General features: G+C 38.3%; 1 protein-coding gene across 1 annotated transcript in view; it reads right to left on the bottom strand.

Moving 5' to 3' along the window:
* Positions 1 to 19,361, bottom strand: part of LOC116316800 — a 130,514-nt gene that overhangs the window by 5,353 nt on the left and 105,800 nt on the right. The window contains 7 exon segments of the mRNA XM_039611128.1: positions 129 to 200; positions 203 to 412; positions 527 to 838; positions 933 to 1,223; positions 1,375 to 1,659; positions 1,774 to 2,085; positions 2,180 to 2,470. Coding sequence (XP_039467062.1) covers positions 129 to 200; positions 203 to 412; positions 527 to 838; positions 933 to 1,223; positions 1,375 to 1,659; positions 1,774 to 2,085; positions 2,180 to 2,470 — 1,773 coding nt within the window.

Consider the following 19,361-nt stretch of genomic DNA (forward strand, 5'->3'; position numbering starts at 1 on the left):
AAAAGAAAAGAATTATATAACAAGACCAAATCTGAAGTAAATTAATCCATATAAAATATACCATCTCCCGTACTGCTAGAAAGCAGATATTTTATAGATTTAGTTGACTCCTTGTGTGATAGCTTTACCCGAGCAGAGGCTCATTTCCTTCTTGACCATTTTGTTCAGAGACCTGTCAGACACTTCACAAGTGAAGATCTTCCTGTTTTCCACTCAGAATCATCAATTACAAGTTGACTGGTCACTCGGGCACGTCCATCTACACCCATGCTGATATCACTGGTTGATGGAGATCTTTGCTGAGACTCAGAGAACCATGTAATGTTAGGGTTGAAGCCCCATCCAGAGCATGAAAGAGTCTGTGATCCTGAACCTTTACTGGGGACCAGAAGAAGCTCCATGGATGGGTCCACTAAAGAGACACAAATAAATGCATCAATTAGTCTATGTAATAGAAACCATTAAACTATAAAACAACAAAGAGAAATCAGCTTGCGCTAAGGGAAACAAGAGTAGCTCTCCTCACCAAAAATATAGCCGGTGGACCTTGACTGAAAAGGTTCAGAAAAGCCTTGAATCACGTTGCAGGTAAATTTTGTGTCTTTCTTCCAGTACCTATTAGGGACAGTGAATTGACTACTGATTGAAACGAGGCCTGGGCCTTCAGCAAAATTATAATATTTTTTTTCAGGTATTTCTTCATCATTGACTTGTAAGGCGACGTAGAGGTCACGTGAGGACAGTTGTTTGATGTCACAGTGGAACACAGCACTTTCTCCTTTCAGGAGATCTGGAAGGGATCGCCTGATCTCTACCAGTGGAGTATTAACTGGAGAACCTGGATGATAATATCATGAAATGAAGCAAAATAATTATTCAAATTGCTCTTTGGTCATAAGATGTCTGATTTTCCTGTTGTAGTATCATCTTACCTGCAATATTTATGGTCTTCTCAGCAGATGTGAAGCACTTATGCTCTGCTTTGCATGTTACATGCTTCACTTTCTTCCATTGAATCGAGGGAACTCTAAGATTACTGTTTATATGAGTTGTGTTTTTCTCTATGTCTACTCTTTCCTTCATAGCTTTCCCATCAATCAGCCAGGTGATTGTTGCATTAAAGTCAGTGTGGACCAAACATGTTACTTGCACCTCATTTGACGTTATTACCGTCTTGAAGCTGGGAATCTCCACATGAATGAAGGGAGCGGAGCTTGATCGAGCTGTTAATGGAAAAGTAGAAAAAAAAAGAAAAGAATTATATAACAAGACCAAATCTGAAGTAAATTAATCCATATAAAATATACCATCTCCCGTACTGCTAGAAAGCAGATATTTTATAGATTTAGTTGACTCCTTGTGTGATAGCTTTACCCGAGCAGAGGCTCATTTCCTTCTTGACCATTTTGTTCAGAGACCTGTCAGACACTTCACAAGTGAAGATCTTCCCTGTTTTCCACTCAGAATCATCAATTACAAGTTGACTGGTCACTCGGGCACGTCCATCTACACCCATGCTGATATCACTGGTTGATGGAGATCTTTGCTGAGACTCAGTCAACCATGTAATGTTAGGGTTGAAGCCCCATCCAGAGCATGAAAGAGTCTGTGATCCTGAACCTTTACTGGGGACCAGAAGAAGCTCCATGGATGGGTCCACTAAAGAGACACAAATAAATGCATCAATTAGTCTATGTAATAGAAACCATTAAACTATAATACAACAAAGAGAAATCAGCTTGCGCTAAGGGAAACAAGAGTAGCTCTCCTCACCAAAAATATTGCTGATGGACCTTGACTGAAAAGGTTCAGAAAAGCCTTGAATCACGTTGCAGGTAAATTTTGTGTCTTTCTTCCAGTACCTATTAGGGACAGTGAATTGACTACTGATTGAAAGGAGGCCTGGGCCTTCAACAAAATTATAATATTTTTTTTCAAGTATTTCTTCATCATTGACTTGTAAGGTGACGTAGAGGTCACGTGAGGACAGTTGTTTGATGACACACTCGAACAGAGCACTTTCTCCTTTCAGGAGATCTGGAAGGGATCGCCTGATCTCTACCAGTGGAGTATTAACTGGAGAACCTGGATGATAATATCATGAAATGAAGCAAAATAATTATTCAAATTGCTCTTTGGTCATAAGATGTCTGATTTTCCTGTTGTAGTATCATCTTACCTGCAATATTTATGGTCTTCTCAGCAGATGTGAAGCACTTATGCTCTGCTTTGCATGTTACATGCTTCATTTTCTTCCATTGAATCGAGGGAACTCTAAGATTACTGTTTATATGAGTTGTGTTTTTCTCTATGTCTACTCTTTCCTTCGTAGCTTTCCCATCAATCAGCCAGGTGATTGTTGCATTAAAGTCAGTGTGGACCAAACATGTTACTTGCACGTTATTTGATGTCATTACAGTCTTGAAGCTGGGAATCTCCACATGAATGAAGGGAGCAGAGCTTGAAAGAGCTGTTAATGGAAAGGTAAAAATTCAATAGTCTGACACTGTCTTGAAGTTGGAAATCGTCACATAAATATATAAGCTAATAAAACATGACTTTATCTAAAGACTGCTCTTAATGTCTTATAGATATGATTTGAGTCAGTAACTACATACTTACTGTGACAAATGTTTATTGTTTTGTTATATTCAACATTACTGTGATTAGCCATGCAGGTATAAGTTGAGCCTTCTGCCCACATTGTCATATCTGGCTTGAGTTCGCTGCTCAGGCTGAAGGTTTTCTTCCCTTGTTCTCCACTTTGTAGCTTCCTTGTGTTTGCCTCATTGTTTTGATTCAGTGGTTGTTGATCCTGTACCCACTTCAAAGTAAGTTTGTCTGGAAAGAAGTCACTCAATGTGCAGATGAGCCTTACTGCTGAGATTCCAAATTCCCCATCCCAGACTGGGTACAATGTGATGTTTGGCGAGACAATCCGTGGTACTGAGATAGAGAAAAGATTAGTTTGACTTTACATGCATAATTATAAATATTATGTGTTAATGCAACAACAAAAAAAGTTGATGTCATCTCAGTTATACATACCTTCAGATTTTGGTAAATGAGGAACTGTTTCATTTCAGTTTAAAGTGTAGTGTGTTTGTCTTTAGGCTAGATGGCAGAGTTATAATTTGACATTGTTTGGTGTTGTTGTGTCAGGTGAAGATAAGGCAGGAAGTCTGTTGCACAGTTGTTATGCATGATAAGGCAGAGTGATCAGGGCAAGCAGCAAGCGGAAGCATTGAGTAACACCCAGGTTTCAAAAAAGTACCAAAATACAGAAGTGAGAGAATGCAAAGAGCAACGGAGCATCACAGACACCAGGTGTGAGGTGCGGTTATACCAGTAAGCGAAACCAAGTACACATTTAAATTTCTCATGTCAGTTTGCATGTGCACCACATGCATTTCATTTCACGTCTCATGACTTTGCCAAAGGTTTTAGTTCTCAAATCCTCTAATAATAGAGTAAAACGCAACCAACTGTAAAATCTACTACTTTGCATATTCGGTATAGAACGGGCTGCTGATTCCAGATGCTGTGGATGTGATGAACAGAAGAGAGTTAGAGAGTTTAAAAAAGGACAAAATATTAAATACATATAAATAATCCTGAAAATACATTCAACTTTTACAGATCAACCTTCAGATAATGCAAACAATTTCAAAATAATACAAGAGAAAAACAATTTTATCTTCATTAAAACATTCATTTTTAAAAACAGATAAAGCTTTTGCAGTTTAAAAAAGGCAGTTGTGATTACTTACATGATAGTATGAGATTATATGAAAAAAATGTTTGAGAAATATGTTTTTCACCGCACACAACGGTCCTTTCACAGTCCATTTGTTTTATTTGACCTGTTAAAAAATAAAAAAATTAGTGAACTTTGAGCAAAAGGATTTATTTCATACTGCTCACCACTACTTCATTATAAATAGTGTTTATGCATGAAGTTAAATTGCCACACATATATCAAAAAATGTATCAATACACAGGAAACTTAAAATGTTATACGTTTATTTTGAAGTTGGTTAAGTATAGTTGCTGAATAAACTTATAAGGAACACTTCTTTAATATCAGCTGAAATTCACTTAGGAGGTCAAACTAACAGTTGCAGGACAAAGGTGCTTATAATAGATTGTTACACAGTATTAGGATAATTTCTAAATCATTTTACTTTCAATAATATGCATTTGATTGATTAAGGCATTCAGAGACTTCATCATCTGGACATAAACCACTGGGATATACATGCCACACTGGGACATAAAGAAAAATGAACTCAAATAATAACATTATGTAGTGTAATTATCTTTTAACTGAAACATATAAAATTGGTTTAAATCAAAGATATGAACATCTTTTATATGTTTTGACATTGGCATAGATTATTCCACATAATATCACACAATTTAATGAGTTTGATAATCACTTTTGTCACCATATCTTAAATATTGTAATCCACCACACATGCCACACTGATTTTGAAAGAGCTTCATTTGGATCTGAAACGATTTTGTCTTGATGGTCTTCCAACATGCAGTGTAATAGAAATTACACTTGCTGCTTCTGACTTCTTGTCAGGATCTGACGGCGCCCTGACCGGTCGACCTGCCAGTATGTATATTTGTGTGCGTGTGTGTGTGTGCCTCTCCTATCGCCCTGTCTTCCCCTCCGGCCCCGCTGTGATGTGTTAGGAGGTAACCTAGCAACAAGCTACCTCCGACCCGGAAGTGCTGTCGCCCGGAGCTGTCGCACCTGCAATCAATCCACCAGCTGCTGCCAATCAACTACCATCTTCAGCAGGGCTACTTAATGGTGTGGCTGAGCGACAGACAGCGCTGGAGTATTGCACTAAGCCTGGGATTGACGGAGGATTTACGGACACAAAGGAAGCACTTGGAGGAGAGACGGGCACTCACTACCACGCACGGGCTTACACGGAAGGAGGGACGCACTATCACCATTGTTGCACATTTGAGTTGTTGTCACCTTGCTGCACTGTAAATAAATGCACTGTCCTTATTCCTGAGCTCTGCGCCTGAGTCCACTCTTTAACCACCGTGACACTTCTGACTTAAAACCCTTGTCTTTGTCCATACAGCTAGATCTTTGAGTAGGGCGATATCAGTATGATATCAGCTGGCCTTTGAACATTCAACTATTAAATTGTGTTTTTATACAATTTCAGCACTCTAAGTGAATTTTAGCTGATATATATTGTTTATATGATATTAGTAACAACTTTATAAATATAAATATGTTCACAAAAACAGCTAAGTTGTTAAATAGCTAATCCTTCACTAGGATAATGTGAACCTTTTTCTTTCTTTTTTATTGTATTAAAAAAAAAATCTCACATTGGTTTATTAAACTGACATAATCATAAATGCTTTTAATGTGCATAGGTACATTTTTTCTGTAATCAGTATTTTTTTTAGGTTTTTTTTTTAGGTTTTTTACAATAACTTGAAAAGTTTAAGTTATTCTGACTGATGGTTAAATGAAGAATGCAAAATGACTTTTAGTGAGGCAATTATGATCATTTTATGATTACAGTTTTCTGTCTGTCTACTGATAAATATATTTTGTCATACTGTTTATTGCTGAAAGTATTTTTTCACTCATTTGAATTCATGACATTTTCTTCTGCTCACTGTGTTAAATCTGCACACAATGCCAGCACTTTAATTTATGATTACCTTGATAACAGTTGTTCCAAAGATTAACAGCAGAGTGATGAGGAAGAGAAGGATGAAGACGATGGCTACGCTTGCTATGTTATCTTCTCCTGATAGTCCAGGGTGACTAAACTCCAGAGTCCATGATGGAAAAATCTAGATGAACAAATGTTATTCAGTCAATTATTTTGACATTTCACATCCCACTTTGAAACACACATTGTAAAATAGTAACTTATATATTTTATTTATTTTCTGTTAAGTGGATATTTTTTGACTTTATATTCTATAGCAGATTCATGGTCAGCCAACCTAGTTGGAACTTATAACAACAGAAAAGAAAAAAGAAAAAAAAGACAAATAAGGTGACAGAGGTCGAGTGAGTGTCCCATAAAGATTAGTAGAATTTCATGTCCTTCCATACGTAGGATCCTGACTTCTGACTTGCTTTAGAAAGACTCCAGTATTTTTTTACTATATTTATGCCTTGCCTGGGAGATTTAAAGGGTTTTATTAAGCAGTCATTTGTTTTTATGGGGTGCAAGACTCAGTAGATGAAACACAGGCACACAAAGACAAGTCACAGAAGCAGTGTTACTAAACTATCTGCATATTAAATAAACAGACTGTTCCCTAAATACCTCGTTTAGTGATGTTATATTATTCTAGTAGAAATTCAATGTTAAAAAATTTTTTATATTATTATCATTGTATAAATAACTCAAACATGCTACTGTCTACATTAGGATAGCACTGTGACTGTACAACAAACATAAAGCTCACAAAATGATTTAAATGAAGACATGAACTACATGTAATGAACATCAACAGAGTTGCAAACTGTTTGTTTTTTTTTTTATTTTAAATCTGCATTAAAACACACAAACACAATGTCATATTACAAGCGACAGACATTAAACAACAAACAGCAGACAGAGACATGAGAAACATCTACTAGGCCGAGCACTTGGAGTCTTGGTTGATGTTCATGTTGAGGTCAATGCGGTTTTTGTCAAATGTTCTGTACCCAATGGACCTGACAATAGCTCTAGTTGTGTTAACCACAGATTCGTGGTACACTACACAGCTATAGACAGCATCATCCCTTTGCCACTGCTCAAGGCTGACAAATAACTGGCCATAAGCAGAATAGAATCCATTGTTTTCAATGGGTTCTGTGGTATTAAAAGCATAACTTGAGTCTGCTTCCTCGTCATCCACAAGCCAAGACACAAAAACCTCCTTAGGGAAGAAGTCTTTCACAAAGCAAGTCAGGGTCACCTCTGCTTTGTTAGTTTGTTCTAAAGGAGGGAGCATAAACACTGACGGACGCTGAGGGTTTCCTCCTGTAAGCATGAAACAACATGAGACTTTGTGCCACACATACATTAACCAGCATAATTAACCAAAATAATACAGTGAATCAAATCCACACACAAAGACATCCACACACACATACACACTGAGAAGCAATGTTTATGATGTCTTTGATATCAAGATGTCAATAAGGACTAAACAGTTTCTGAGTATTTTTCTTACCGAAATCCCTTTCATAAGGCTCCCTCAAAGGCTCAATCAAATCTTGGTGGTGAACAACACAGAAGCGTTTTACCCCCCTGGTCCATTCGTCATAGGTGATGTCAAGTTCAGATTTGTATGCGTTCTGCATGCCATTGACTGGTGTTATTGGCTTACTCGCCATGTCATTTCCTTCCTCATCCTCCCAACTTATATAGAGATTTTTATTTTCTGTCATGACTTTACATGTTATAGTTCCTTTTTTATTGAAAAGCATGTCCTGGGTTTTGGGGCCAAAAATTTGTGCCTTCACATCTGACGTACTACATGGTTTGAAATCTGTATAATGCAGCAATAAATGGTTATAGAACAAAATCATTGCAAAATCATAATGAGAAAACAATTGTTTATTTTTCTGTTACCTGGTGTATTGTCTTTGTAAGCCACAGTTTTATTCAAAGATGCATCTTCTCCTCCCGTAAAGAGACACATAAATTTAGTCTGATCATTCAGGCCAGTGGAATTTACTGTGAGAAAACTTGCTGCATTGTACACTTTTTTTCCAGCCGCATTTTTTGACTCAGAAACTGTTTCAGTCAGATCTATTGTGCTGGTGATGTCTGCTCCATTTTTCAGCCATTTTAAGTTATGTTTCTTTGGTGCAAACTCTTTGGCAAAGCAGGAGGCAGTATAGGTACCGTCCTCATCAGAAGAGGAGGAAAACACTTTAACAGTTGGATTCTGCTTAAATGTCGCTGAAAAACAAAGATATACACAAATATGTGTATGCAGAAGCAGGGAATAATATTTATATACATATATATGCAGAAGCTGAGATAAATAATCTGCTACAATGTTCATACTATATTGATTTTCTATATAAACAAGTTCCTTTTGCTCAGATTTTTTTTACTTTGCACAATGTCAAAAAGAAAATTAGATTCCTGTAGTCACAAAAGGAAATAATGGAACTGCAGAGCTTCATTGCTCACTTCTGCATATACATTGACTGGCAAGCAAACACACATTTAATATCAATGTTAATTATGTTAATTATCAATGCACAGTGAAAGTGGAGGGAGACAGGCAGAGATCAGAAAGGACGAGGATTATTTAGACAGATGGAAAGAAACACAACATGCTGCAATACTGATTTTCAGACAGGCGCAGAGGACTTACAGTGTATGAGTGAAGAATTAAAAAAAGACAATGTACCAAAGCTTAATACTCATGAGCAAGACTGCTAAGATATATTCTTTTTCTCATCCCACCTTACTATGTGTGTGTGTGTGTGTGTGTGTGTTTCCACAAAGTGTATAAACAATTATGACTTTTGAAATATTTAACAATATGTCATGTTATTTAATGAGGTGAAATATTAGTTTTATTGTTGGTTATGTTTTTTGTTTGTTTGTTTGTTTGTTTGTTTGGGAGATCAGGAATTTCTCTCTTTAGCAAGAATTATAACAATTCATACCTGATGTGACAGTGACCGTCGTGCCTTTTCCCCAGTAGTCAAAACCGTAGTCACAGTCTAACAACTTACTGACAACTGCATACAAAAACCTTACGCTCGATCTAATAACAGTCTACAATCTGCTATATTCTCCTTATAGTTAATATAAAGAGATTCATAAGACTGAACAAAAGCTAATTTTCACCACCAACATTTAAACCAAGTCTGTAAATTATAAGACATTCATCCCTCAGCAGTCTACAAATGACGGTATTGAATTTTCTCACAACCACAATATTTCTTTAAAAAATTCTAAATTTAAATTAAAATCATAAATTAAAGTGGAAGAATTAGATCACCTTACCTGATGTGACTGTAACCATTGTACCTTTCCCCCAGTAGTCAAAAGCCCAGTTATCACAGTTAACAGAGTCTTTTCACACCTGTCACAAAAACTAACTTCTGTGATATGGCATTACTTGGTGACATCATTTAACTTTGGAAATAATTTTAATCACTTTCAACTAAATAACTGCTTATATAATTATTTTCTAAATGAATTAAAGAGAAAGAAATACCAGGTACTTTCTCTAATTTCTTTGTCAGACTTTATATAATTAAGCAGGAAAAAAAAGTTAGTTATAAGAATAATGTTAAAATTCATACCTGAACTGACAGTGACCATTGTGCCTTTTCCCCAGTAGTCAAAAGAATGGCCACAATCTAAAGAAATATTTAGCGCTCTGTACAAAAACCTGTTCGCATTTTTCTGTGTTTTTCCATCTTATTTTACGATAACCAAAAAATCTGAAATACTCTCGTTTTTTGCAAATTGAGATTCCGAATTCTTAAAAATAATACCTGAGTTTTAACCATTAAAGATTAAACTGAGAGTACAGATTATAGACTTATAATAATATAGAAATTAGTATGAAAAACATTTTTCTTTGAAAAAACAACAACACAGTCTTCAAATTTAAATCTTAACATTAAGAAAATGAAATGAATCATTTTACCTGATGTAACCGTGACCATTGTGCCTTTTCCCCAGTAGTCAAAAGCGTTGTCACGGTGTAATATTTCAACATATCCGACATACCAAAACAACCACCTCCAAGTTCTAAATATGCCAAATTAAACAGTGTTTTATAGTTTTAGTATTAACATTATGTCAGAAAGCTCCTCTTACCTGTTGTGACAGTGACCATTGTGCCTTTTCCCCAGTAGTCAAAAGCATCATCACAGTATAAGATATTAACACACTGAACATACAAAAACAAGTACCTTGAAGACTCTCATGAGCCCACTAATGTCGAAAAACCAAACAAACAAAAAACCAAAAAAATGCCTCTAAAAGAACCACATGTATAATATGAAGACAAAAACCTTTTTTACCTGTTGTGACAGTGACCGTGGTTCCTTTTCCCCAGTAATCAAAAGCAGCATTCACAGTGTAATAACTCAACATATCCAACATACAAAACCATGTCCCTTTAAAACCCTAAATACAACGACTTAAAAAGTGTTATTACATTTTTCATAAAAAGGAAAAAATACATATATTTTTACCTGTTGTGACAGTCACGGATGTTCCTTTCCCCCAGTAGTCAAAGTAGCCATAGCTGTCACAGTGATCTGTTAGAGTCTGTTTCCTATACAAATACGTATTTAATTTAAACCAAAGGAATCAGCTTTCACAGACAAAATGATTCCCAGTGTACTCTTTATTAGCATTTTCCTTTGAGACATCCATTTCCTGTGGCCTGGGTTATATAAAATTAGGTTTCTTGCTAACAGTTTGTAAACACTTCCTCTTTATCAGACCCTTTGGCAGCTCCTGCTTTTACAGCAACCAGATGATAAATTCAGTAGGAGTTAATGTTACTGATAAAGAACAATGTGTCTTGAAGAAGCTTGAAGAAACTTGTTCAGAAAGGCAAGTGGAGATAATGACCAAATTATAGAACACCATTAACCACCTGCTTAATCTTTTACCATGTTTACCATGCATCATGAATTTCCATTTACAGTCATAATGAGAGTAGCTAGCAAGTGCTCCAGTAATGCTGAGTGGAGTCATCCGTCGCACATAACCAACTGCTAGTATCTCTGTCTTTATAGCCTAGTTGTATTTGTTGAGTTTTTCCCTCAAGTTATTAAACACATTTGTTGCTTTCACCTTTAGCAGGAATATGTTTCCTGAATATCTTTTCAAGATACTATGCTTTGTTGGAGGTTGCTGGAGTAGCTTCCTTTTTATTAAATCATATGGTGGTTGAAAGGGGGCCATTGCTGTCAGACATTCCCAGGCTAATCTTTTCAGGGTCTCTTTGCAGGAAAACAGTTTGCAAACTGTATAAAATTGGAAAATCTGTGTGACAGATTTTTCAGTTTTGTTTCCTCTTCTCTCCAAAACTACAGTACTGTGCATTACCTGTAAGTCTTGATCTAATCAGCATGTCAAAGTCATGCAATTCATACACAGTGCCTATACTGCAAAGACTGTAACAATCTAAAAAAAACATTTGTAATTTGATGAGCAACAGTCTGAGATGTCTGAAGAAAAATACAGCAAGTTCAACAATATATCTCAGTTTTTCCACATTTATGAAACCTCTTGTCTTTCACATTATAATCTGTTTACAATTCATAATGTTAAGAACTTAACAAGAGTTAAGTGTGATGTCTGAGTATAAATCTGCCTCACAGGTTGCTCTGATTGAGAATGAGGTATGTTCTTTTAAATAATTTAAATTGATTTGAGTATTTCTTGCATATTACCTGCTGGATTTTACATGACAGAAAGCACACTCTGTTATGCTTTGGCAAACTGCATAGTGAATCTAACCTGATCATGTTGAGATCATCAACTCCTTTTAGACCCACAGTGCAGGAAAAAGTAAGGAAATAAAACTTGAGCTTGAAGATCAAAATGACAAATGTGGTTTATGAACCTTCAATTCTCTCAAAAAAGACTGGAAAAGATTTGGAGCAGATGCTTAAAGATTAAGCCACTAATTACAAAAGCAGCATTTTTCTTTTGTTTTTGTTGCATTTTTGTGTCTTTCTTTTTTCTTTTAATTGAATTTAAAGTAATAAAGTACCTTATTACATAAATCCCTTTGAAACACCTTCGCCAGGTCATGATAAACAGAAGGAAGCATAGATAAATAGGAGACAGTGAGTTGGTGGGCAATGGTGGTTGTTGTGGTAGAAGCGGCAGACTACAAATAGTGTTATGAACAAAAATGACTCCAGTGAATAATAATAATATTTAATATAATATAAATAATAAAGCCAGAGGAAGCCTACAACTGGTCAAGTGCTGGGTGGAGAAATAATATAGGCCATGTCTTGTGGGCACACTGGACAGGTGTTGATGAGATGTCCATGTTGCCCACAGTAAAAACACTCACTAACCATAAGCGTCCTTCTTCTTTCCTCTGGAGTCAGCTGGGCCCTGCAGATGTGCATCGGCTACAACTCCAGTTTGCTCTCATCCTTTCTTGTTCCCTCTTTTGCTTCCCTGAAGTTTCCCACCTGAGGCAGAGTGGAACTCTGGGCGTTCAGTTCTAGTTGAAAATATAGTTGTCCATACACACATACATAGAAACAAGAGAGTCAAGTAAGTATTTAACAGCTAACTCTTTCTTCATATAAATAACTGAACCATTAAAAAGGCCTGATGGTACACTATTGTTTTTTTTTTTTTTAATTATTATTATTTTAGCTTGGACACTTTAGTACACTTTAGTTTAGGTGAAAAAAAAAATCTGCAATGATTTTGCTTTCTTTCTTAAATAACATGCCTGAGACTTATGACCTGGTTACATGCCTGATGGTCGGCATACTCTTAGTGGTACTCATACTCATTTTCAATTGGTATTAATTATGATTTTTCTTTACTCAGGCATTATTCAGTTCAGATGTGCTATTCTATAAGGAAATGCCATTGATGAAATATTTATTTTCAGGCTAAAAAAACATACAAACACTGTATCTCTCCTGCTTTGTCCAATATATTAATAAGAACTATCAGTGCTGAGCTTGTTGCTGTCAGTCCAAAGTTTCAGTTTGTTAACTGCATGCAGAAACATCTGTTGTGGTGAAGACTGCTTCCTGTGTGTTATAATAATATTAACCCGAAAGGATGTCCTTTGAAAGTTTGAAAATACCCCCTGACTGTACATAGGTTTAATACTTTAACTTTGGAAAGAAATATATTTGAAGTAAAAATTAACTATATGTTACGGGCCCCAGGAATGGTGCCACAATAACAAAGAAGAAATCCCTGCAAATACAAGTAAAGTTCAGAAGCAATGAAGACACAGTGCACTCGGTTTGCCTCTCAGATTGCATCTGAATAGTGGGCGGAAGTCCATCCCCCTAAAGCAACTGGGGTGCACCTGCCTTGAAATAATAGTTCCACCTGAGGTGTTGCTCCATTTTTCTGTCCTTCTGTACAGTCCATGTGACAAAATAATATACTGCATAAATTGGTCATGTTACCAAAGTCATTTTGAATATTCATAGTCACAGAAAATAACAAATAAACAAATTAAATAAATTAAATTAGATGATTAACACAAAAGTGGCCACGCATTTTGGGTGTGCCACATATAAATAAAGTCTAATATATAACATTTAAAATACGTTTGGTGCATTTTAATTTGTAAAGATCCACATATTAATGCTATTATTATGAAAATAAGGACTAAAAAACTATAACTTTTTAGCTGGTGTCGTTTCTAACATAAGTTCTTAGTGTAAGAAAACATGACTACCAACCAGTGTTGGGCAAGTTACTTTGAAAAAGTAATTCAATTATAGTTACTAGTTACTTCTTCAAAAAAGTAACTGAGTTAGTAACTGAGTTACAATATTCTAAAAGTAATTAATTACTTGGAAAAGTAACTATTGCGTTACTTAAAAAAAAAAACAAAGAACGTTTAACCCTCTGGCGTCCAGGGTATAATTGGCCATTTTTTTACTACTCTTGATTTTCCCTCCACATTTTACCTTTAAAAACTATTTACTTTGCCTTGTTTGGTATCATTCTTTTTAGCGCAACCTCGCGTGCCTGAATTTACAGTTATGTTCTCATTTTGTCATACTGTATAACCAGAATTGATCTAAAATCAGACAAAAACCATAAAATCAGAGTAGAAAAAATTATATTTTTACTGTAACAACCACAAACATGTTTAATGAATCATATTTCATAACTTCAAATGCAAATATTAATTGTCAATTTTAAAATCCTATGCACAAGTTTTGCAAACAAATTTATTTGCATCCATTTACCTTGATTTTTTAAATAACCATTTCAAACTATTTACAGAACAATCAGCTGTTCTTCAATAAGATGCCACACAAATTATTTGTGCCACTCCAAAAAAATATTTTGTGTCCACTACAAAGGAGAACATCACAGCCTGATACCTGCAGGTCTGACAGCAGCAGGTGTATCACTGCTGTTTCTACCTGGAGACAGCAGTCGCCTCATTGTTCTAACACACAACACAAAACTATCCACAACACTACACACTAACTACACAAGACAACACATTAACTACACACTCCAAACACGCTAAACGTCACAAATCTCACATCTCAAAACTCGCTCTCTCTCTTTTTCTGCTCTCTCTCTCTCTCTCTCTCTACGTCACTCCTAAAACTTCCCCTGTTTCGTTTTTTTGCTCATAAGCAGAGAGTGCTTGCTAGCGCTAACTAGAGATGGACCGATCCGATATTAGGTATCGGTATCGGTCCGATACTGACGTAAATTACTGGATCGGATATCGGAGAGAAATAAAAAATGTAATCCGATCCATTAAATATCAAAAAAGGACCTCACAAAACTTGCGACACGGCGTAACTTGCCCCATAACCGTAGCACGTTGGAGCAGTATGCATCACGTGATAGAGCGGCTGTGTGTATTTGTAGCCTCACTAGCAATCCAGCATTTCATCTCCGAGGAAGTTATCCCAGAGAGAAGTAAAGCAAGTGTGTAAGTTCATCTCTGAATGTTTGTAAAGCGTACCTACCTTAAGCTTAACAACCGATATATGGAGCGACTGCCTCTCTCTCTCTCTCCCTCTCCTGCCGCTACTTCATGAAACTCCTTAATGATCAGCTGATCGGCTTTTCTGTCGCGAGTCCGTCTCTCGTCTTTGTTTTTGGCCCACTTTGCACCAGAAAGAGGAAACCAGCGGCTGAACAACAGCAGCACGTTTAAGCTTGATAAGCTGTTGTTAGAATTTATTTAATATTACTTTCTACACCAGGATCCTTTTCACGTAGCTGACGGCTGGTAACTGTGCAGGGGCGGATCTAGCAAAAAGTTTAGCCAGGGGGCCGATAGGGTATTAACAGGAAAAGGGGCACAAAGACATAATTTTCTTTCTTATTCTCATTTAAAATGTCTAGCTTTTAATAAATAATTATCTGAATCTTACACCCAAAGTTTTAATCTGATGTAAAATATATAGAAGTCCATTACTGTATATAGTAACTGTTAAGTCTAATATACCCTAGTAAGCTTTACTACTTTTTCCTTTGGGAAGGTACCATCTGTGCAGTTTGCAATTCTGTAGAAGAAAGATGTTGAATCCATTTAATTATTCTTGAAAAATAATTTATTTCTGTGCATTTTTTTTTTTTCATACTGCATCAAATTTAAGTTGATTACGTCGATTAAGCATCATGAGGTGGAGGGTGGGTGGTTCCCTTTTTTTTTTTTTTTTGCTGGGAGTTTGCAACCCTATTAGTTAGGTTGCTTAATATTTCTGCTAAGTACTCTTTAAAATACCAGAATAGGGAGGAATGTGTAGGTTTAAGTTTATTAGATTGATCAGTGTTGCTGAACTATGAAATATTTTGGGTGCAGTGTATTTTTTACATACAGGTATAACAGAATAGCTTTAGTGTTGTTGTTTATTTAAACTTGAGTATGACCTTATACAAAACGCAGCAAGATATTAAAAAAACAGTTTTATTGATTAAAAAACACACTATATCGGATTAATATCGGTATCGGCAGATATCCAAATTTATGATATCGGTATCGGTATCGGACATAAAAAAGTGGTATCGTGCCATCTCTAGCGCTAACGTGGCGAAACTATTGAGGAAAAAACGCCGCGTATATATTGTTTATCATGACTCTGGTTTTACGTGGCCTATCCACACAATTTAAAAACTGGTATATATCACCTTGTTGCTTTGTCTTTAAGTGGTCACATGATTGACTTACCACGACTACTTTATTCTTCCTCAGTCAAACAGCAGCACTCGATTGTTTTGCCCCCTGAGCTCCAGGTGTTGTGCTAGACAGTGATTGTGATTATCGTCCGCGGGAGCGCGCAGCTGCTTAAAGCTGTAGCGTCCAGATTACTTACAGCTACTTCCGTGCAGCTGATATAAGATGCGGTAAGCTGAACACAGTTTCAACCGTCTGTTTGTTGAAAAATAATAACGGACTGCGTTTCCTTGTTAGTAACTGTAACGACGTTGTAACGATAGGAATAGTAATTAGTTAGATTACTCGTTACTGGAAAAAAGTAACGCCGTTACTTGTAACGCTGTTATTCCCATCACTGCTACCAACATATAGACATCTTGGCTTTCCCTGAGAACTGTTTTGTTAGAAACATACCAGTCTTACACTTTCCACATACAGGATTATATGAGGACTTGCTTGTGTCTAAATTATATAAATTGGGTCATTCTAGGCTATATATGGGGCTCCAACTTGTTATAACACTTGACACTGTTTTATGTGCCCTCCCAGCTCCAAGCAGATCAGAAAGTTGTATAATAAGAACAACTGCCACTGGTACTACTACTTGTGTTCACAGCTGACCATGTGCAGGATGGAAAAGGGCCGTGATCATGGCCATTGTTTTTGCCAAAGGATATACCATTGTGGTTGTTGTAGTGCACTGTTGTTGAACCCTCTACAAAAACTTCACCATGTACATTGGCTATCATGAAACTTCACACTGGTTCTAACTTTAATGCTTTTATATTAGTTTAACACTATTTTTCTTTGTCTGTCTGTCAGTTTATGAACTATTTCAACTATGGTGAATCAGAAGCAATAAAGAAAAACTGTTAAATTGCCATATTTTTCAAGTTGAAACTACCCCATTCAAAAACTTTACAGTGCACACTGGCTATCATTCACTTCCTTAAGATTTTTATATTACTTTAAACAATAGCTTTCATTTTTTTCATTTCATTTCAATTTACCATTTGTTTCACTACATTTACATTTGTTTGTGACTATGCATAATATATGGATTGATCTTAATCAAAAAAAGTTTTTAAAAAAGTTTAAAAGTACAAGTGTTGTAATTTTTCAAGGTAAAAAACCCTATTCCTTCATATATTTTCTGAATATTACTTTTCATGAAAATCCCAAGGATGTACCCACAAGGCATGTATTGCATTTCCTTTAGTGAACATTAAAACTTTAGTTAAAGAAAAACTTCCGGCTGAGAACCATGGCCTCAGATTTGGAGGTGCTGATCCTCATTCCCGCTGCTTCACACTCGGCTGCGAACCGTTCCAGTGTGAGCTGGAGGCCCTCACCTGATGAAGCCAACAGAACCACATCATCCGCAAAAAGCAGAGATGAGATTCTGAGGCCACCGAAGTGAAAGCCCTCCGCCACTTGGCTGGAGGAAATCCTGTCCATAAAAATTATGAACAGAACCGGTGACAAAGGGCAGCCCTGGCGGAGCCCATCACCCACCGGGAACGAGTCCGACTTATTGCCGGCAATGCGAACCAAACTCTTGCAACGGTTGTATAGGGATCGAATGGCCCGTAGCAATGGGCCAGACACCCCATACTCCCGCAACACCTCCCACAGGACACCCCGAGGGACACGGTCGAATGCCTTCTCCAAGTCCACAAAACACATGTAGACTGGTTGGGCAAACTCCCATGCACCCTCAAGTATCCTTGAGAGGATAAAGAGCTGGTCCAGTGTTCGCGACCAGGACGAAAACCGCATTGTTCCTCCTGTATCCGAGGTTCGACTAACGGACGAACTCTCCTTTCCAGCACCCTGGCATAGACTTTCCCAGGAGGCTGAGGAGTGTGATCCCCTGTAGTTGGAACACACCCTCCGGTCTCCCCTCTTAAAGATGGGGACCACCACCCGGTCTGCCAGTCCAGGGTACTGCCCCGATCTCCACGCAACATTGTAGAGGCGTGTCAACCAGGACAGCCCTACAACATCCAGAGCCTTCAGGAACTCGGGCGGACCTCATCAACACCAGGGGCTCTGCCACCAAGGAGTTGTTTAACTGCCTCAGTGACCTCGCCCCGGAAATTGGCGGGTCATTCCCTCATCCCCAGACTCTGCTTCCTCCTCGGAAGACGTGTCAGTGGGATTAAGGAGGTCCTCGAAGTATTCCTTCCATCGCCTGACAATTTTCTCAGTCGACGTTAGCAGCGCTCCGCCAGCACTATACACAGTGCAGGTAGAGCACCGCTTTCCCCTCCTGAGACGCCTGACGGTTTGCCAGAATCTCTTCGAGGCAGTCCGAAAGTCTTTTTCCATGGCCTCCGAACTCCTCCCACACCCGAAGTTTTTGCTTCAGCCACTGCCCGAGCCGCATTCCGCTTGGCCTGTCGATACCTGTCGGCTGCCTCCGAGTCCCACAGGCTAACCAAGCCCGATGGGACTCCTTCTTCAGCTTGGTGGCTCCCTTCACCTCTGGTGTCCACCATTTGGTTGGGGATTACCACCACGGCAGGCACCAACCACCCTGCGGTCGCAGCTCAATGCAGCAACCCGGCAATGGAGACGCTGAACATGGTCCATTCGGACTCAATGTCCCCAGTCTCCCTCGGAATGCTGTTGAAGCTCTGCCGGAGGTGTGCGTTGAAGATCTCGCGGACTGGGGCCTCTGCTAGACATTCCCAGCACACCCTCACCACGCGCTTAGGTGCACCGGGTCTGTCCAGCGCTCCCTCCCCGCCACCTGATCCAACTCACCACCAGGTGGTGATCAGTTGACAGCTCAGCCCCTCTCTTTACCCGAGTGTCCATAACATATGGTCGCAGGTCTGGTGATACGATTACAAAATCGATCATCATCGACCTGCGGCCTAGAGCGTCCTGGTGCCACATGCACTTATGGACACTCTTATGTTCGAACAAGGTGTTCGTTATGGTCAAACTGTGATTTGCACATAAGTCCAATAACAAAACACCGCTCGGATTCAGATCAGGGAGGCCGTTCCTCCCAATCACGCCCCTCCAGGTCTCGCTGTTGTTACCCACGTGAGCATTGAAGTCTCCCAGCAGGACAACAGAGTCTCCAGGTGGGGCACCTTCCAGCACCCCCGCAGGGACTCTAAAAAGGCTGGGTACTCTGAACTGCCACTCGGCGCATAAGCGCAGATGACAGTCAGGACCCGTTCCCCGACCCTAAGGCGCAGGGAACAAACCCTCTCATCCATCGGGAAAAACCCCAACGTACCGGCAGCAAGCCGAGGGGATATTAGAATACCCACCCCAGCCTGCCGCCTCTCACCAGGGGCAACTCCAGACTGAGACAGAGTCCAGCCCCTCTCCAGTAGACTGGTTCCAGAGCCCAAGCCATGCGAGAGGTGAGCCCGACTATATCTAGCCGGTACCTCTCAACCTCACGCACTAACTCAGGCTCCTTCCCCACCAGA

This window comes from Oreochromis aureus, linkage group 4, assembly GCF_013358895.1.
Source record: "Oreochromis aureus strain Israel breed Guangdong linkage group 4, ZZ_aureus, whole genome shotgun sequence".
Taxonomy (NCBI): domain Eukaryota; kingdom Metazoa; phylum Chordata; class Actinopteri; order Cichliformes; family Cichlidae; genus Oreochromis; species Oreochromis aureus.